This window comes from Xenopus laevis, chromosome 2S (assembly GCF_017654675.1).
Source record: "Xenopus laevis strain J_2021 chromosome 2S, Xenopus_laevis_v10.1, whole genome shotgun sequence".
NCBI lineage: Eukaryota > Metazoa > Chordata > Amphibia > Anura > Pipidae > Xenopus > Xenopus laevis.
Window position 1 is genome coordinate 71,334,029 of NC_054374.1, and position 3,380 is coordinate 71,337,408.

Genomic DNA, 3,380 nt, shown 5'->3' on the forward strand with positions numbered 1-3,380 from the left:
CAATAAAATGCCTCCGTAGCTTTCCTTCTATTTTAAAGGCTACACTTTGGATTATACATTATAACACATTCATTTTAACAGTTGACATTGAGAATTAAAAGATGGCAACCTAGTTCAGTTAAAGGTTTATTCTTATTAACTAAAAGGCAATAACATTCAAATCCAAAATAGCAAAGGGCTGTTGACAGTTGCTACAACCAGCACCCCTATAGCAAACCCTAACTGGCGATCCTATTTTCAAGGCTTTTATGTCACAGTATTCTCTCTTCATGCCCTGGACTTCTGAGCATCATTAATTACTGTACAAATCCAGGAAATACAGGTGATGAATGTGTTTTCCTCCAGGGACCCTAAGAGGCAAGTTAGTTTCGGAGTCTCTAGTGCTGTTGGATATAACAAATGAGCAGCAGCCCAATGCCATAAGAAGAATTAAAAACAGCACAACTTTAAGGTATCCTTTTTCCTTGAAGTTCATAACTTCGCGTTTCTTCAAACAGACCACAAGAACATGCCAAGCTAATATTACCTTTCATTAACATTATAGCAACACATTTTATTTTCAAACTTTTAGATAAAGCAGTTTTCCAGGTAGATTTGAGTTAATTTCTTGCTAATATTTGTACAGCACATTAGTTATAAAATGGCAATATTAACATGCAGACGGAGGCCTTTCCTGAATGAAGATTTAACAGAATTTAGCAGTTGGTTACCAGGCTTATAACAGAAACAGGTGAAGCCTGTGGTGGCAGTGGAGGCTGGGTGACTTGACTAAATGACAAACTGTCAAATTCAGAAATTAAGACAAGGGTGGCAAAGATTATCTTGCATACATCAACTCCTGGCTTTAAACACTACCTAACAGCACTTAATGTTCTTTATTTAGAAATTTTAAAAGGTATTACAGACTATTACAGCAAATGATGTGCAAATAAGCAAGCTATGCACTCTTCCCCTTACCAACTTATCAAAACATATGACTTGGCCCAATTTTCAGCCACCAAAAGTAACTGTGGTAATTTCCACAAAAGGACACTAGAGGCACAATATTATAGAAAGGCTGTGTACACGGATTCCCAGGAATTGCCACCCTCCTCCCCCACCCCCCTAAAGAGAAATGACACTTAATTGTGCAGCCCATATGAACAAATACTCCACATTTGCATGCCAAGTGAATTATAAAACCCTTTAACTAGACAGGCTTCCATTTTTTTTTTTTTTAGCAGTTATTAAAGTATAAACTTCATAAAACAATCTTCTGTCTGAAACAAAGAATATAAAATAAAGAGTTTCATACAGATTTCAGAACAGAGAGGATGGTTGTAGTATAAAGCAACCAATTAACAATCACTATTCACTAAATACGCCAAAGTTAAATCCTGCGCGGTCCTTACTCCCGTTATCCTTTAAGGACCATAAAACGTGTTTAAAACTTAACTGTAGTGCATCAAACACAGTTTAAAAATCCTCTTAATTAAATAATCAGAGGCAAATAAAATGAAAAATAAATGACAAGTCACTTCATTTAAAGAAATGGTCCATGTGCCATAGAAGGGCAGGATGTGATAAGATGAAGCTGTTTAAAACCTTCTAACAAATACAATGTGGCAGAGAACAGTCACTTATATTGTGAGCAGTATCAAAATGAAAAAACAAAAAACAAAAAGGTCCATTCGGGGGATTTTTTTTTCAGACAGCGGAAGGCAGCCAATGAATGTTTGAAAATCCTCAGAACGACGAAGGCGACAAAAAAAAGAAAAAGAAATCGGTGGCACCTCGTAGGTGGCAAGAAAGTGGAGCAGCCATAAACTTGAAGTCAAAGCTGGAATCCAGGTGGCAATTGGAAACCTCAAGACACATCTGTAATTAAACATGAAACCAGTAAATCATTTGAAGCACCAACTTTAAAGTACAGATAAAAGGAGATACAATGGGTCTCATTACACATAACTTTGTCTTCCTTCCTGTAATGCAGTAACAATACAGGTATTGGATTTAAAAGCACCTAGATTAAAGTTTGCTAGAGTGATTGGTATTAAAGAACAATTAGGAATGTATAGGATAAAGTAAAGCGCTATGAGCTGAAAACTAGGGATGCACAGAATCCACTTTTTTGGATTCGGCTGAACCCCCGAATCCTTTGCAAAAGATTCAGCCGAATACCGAACCGAATCTGCATATGCAAATTAGGGGTGGGAAGGGGAAAACATTTTTACTTCCTTGTTTTGTGACATAAGTCATGTGATTTCCCACCTAAAGGGCAAATCATGATCTAACTGTACATCCAAGCATTGCGCACAAGTAGCCCTGTTAGATCTTCCTTCTGTGGGATTTTAAATAGGTGCTTATATAAATCAATGCAAGTTTTCCTTCAGTATAATGTGACAATCTCTAGAACATTATATTTTGGATAACTAAAGATATTGGTTTTATGTACTGCAACTCCCCTTTAAAACAAAAGTTTTTTTTAATCATGACAGCTCCTGTAGCTTGCAATTCTGCACCTCAATATGCCACCATCTTTTTAGGCAACAGAGACTAGGGATAAAAGGGGCTGCTCTTATTTCACTTTCCTTGACCTTTAAGTCTTTTAAACCAAAAGCAGGGAAATGTTTGCTCATGGAAATCTATCTGATGGCATTAAAACATCACTAGAACGTATATTTTTATTCTATTCAATCGAACACTTACAGCTTGCAGGTCTTGCTCCATACCGTCGCATGATCTGGTCATGTGTGAATTTCACAAAAGATTCATATTGTTCTGAAAAAGAAAAAAAAAAAAGAGCATATACTGTAGGCCACAGGCAATGACTGCATGGTTTTGAGAAAGCCCTCTATATATTTGATTATTAGCTTTGATTTAGAATAGGACATGGACATCCTTCATAAGAACTGTTTTTGTTATCATTATCTCCCAGCACATCTCTATTTCTATGCCAAAATAGAACAGCTGTGATGCAGTTGTCTTTAGGTACATGTTGAATAAGTAAAACATATATAATGCCTGTTATTAAAGATGTACAGTATCTTTTCTCTGCTAGAAAGTGGGGGAGAGGAATATTTTAGTGATCCATGGAGAAAAGGATGCAGGAATCTGACTTCAGTGTGATGTAGCCAGAACATAGGTGACTTGGGTGAGGGAGGGAAGCCATTGCCAGAATATCCAGTACTAGGGCTGACATAGCAATAACAAAAATCTCAGAACAGTAGGATGGGTAGAATCCAAATAAACAGTACTGTTTCCAATTGGGTGCACTCGGAGGCTAGCGTCGCCTCCAGTCCACTCCTTCCTCAAGATTGCTCAAATCCATCATTCGCACATCCGAAGCAGAGGGGAGTGCAGAGATTTAAAAAAGGTTGTTCACCTTTAAGTTAACTTTT

At 37.1% G+C, this 3,380-nt stretch overlaps 1 protein-coding gene across 1 annotated transcript in view; it reads right to left on the reverse strand.

The window, feature by feature from the left end:
* Window positions 1–856: 856 nt before the first annotated feature.
* akirin1.S (akirin 1 S homeolog) overlaps window positions 857–3,380 on the reverse strand; it is a gene marked incomplete at its 5' end in the record, with an annotated part of 10,262 nt that continues 7,738 nt past the window's right edge. The window contains 2 exon segments of the mRNA NM_001095776.1: window positions 857–1,857; window positions 2,689–2,760. Of these exon segments, the coding sequence (NP_001089245.1) occupies window positions 1,847–1,857; window positions 2,689–2,760 (83 nt within the window). The 3' untranslated portion in view covers window positions 857–1,846.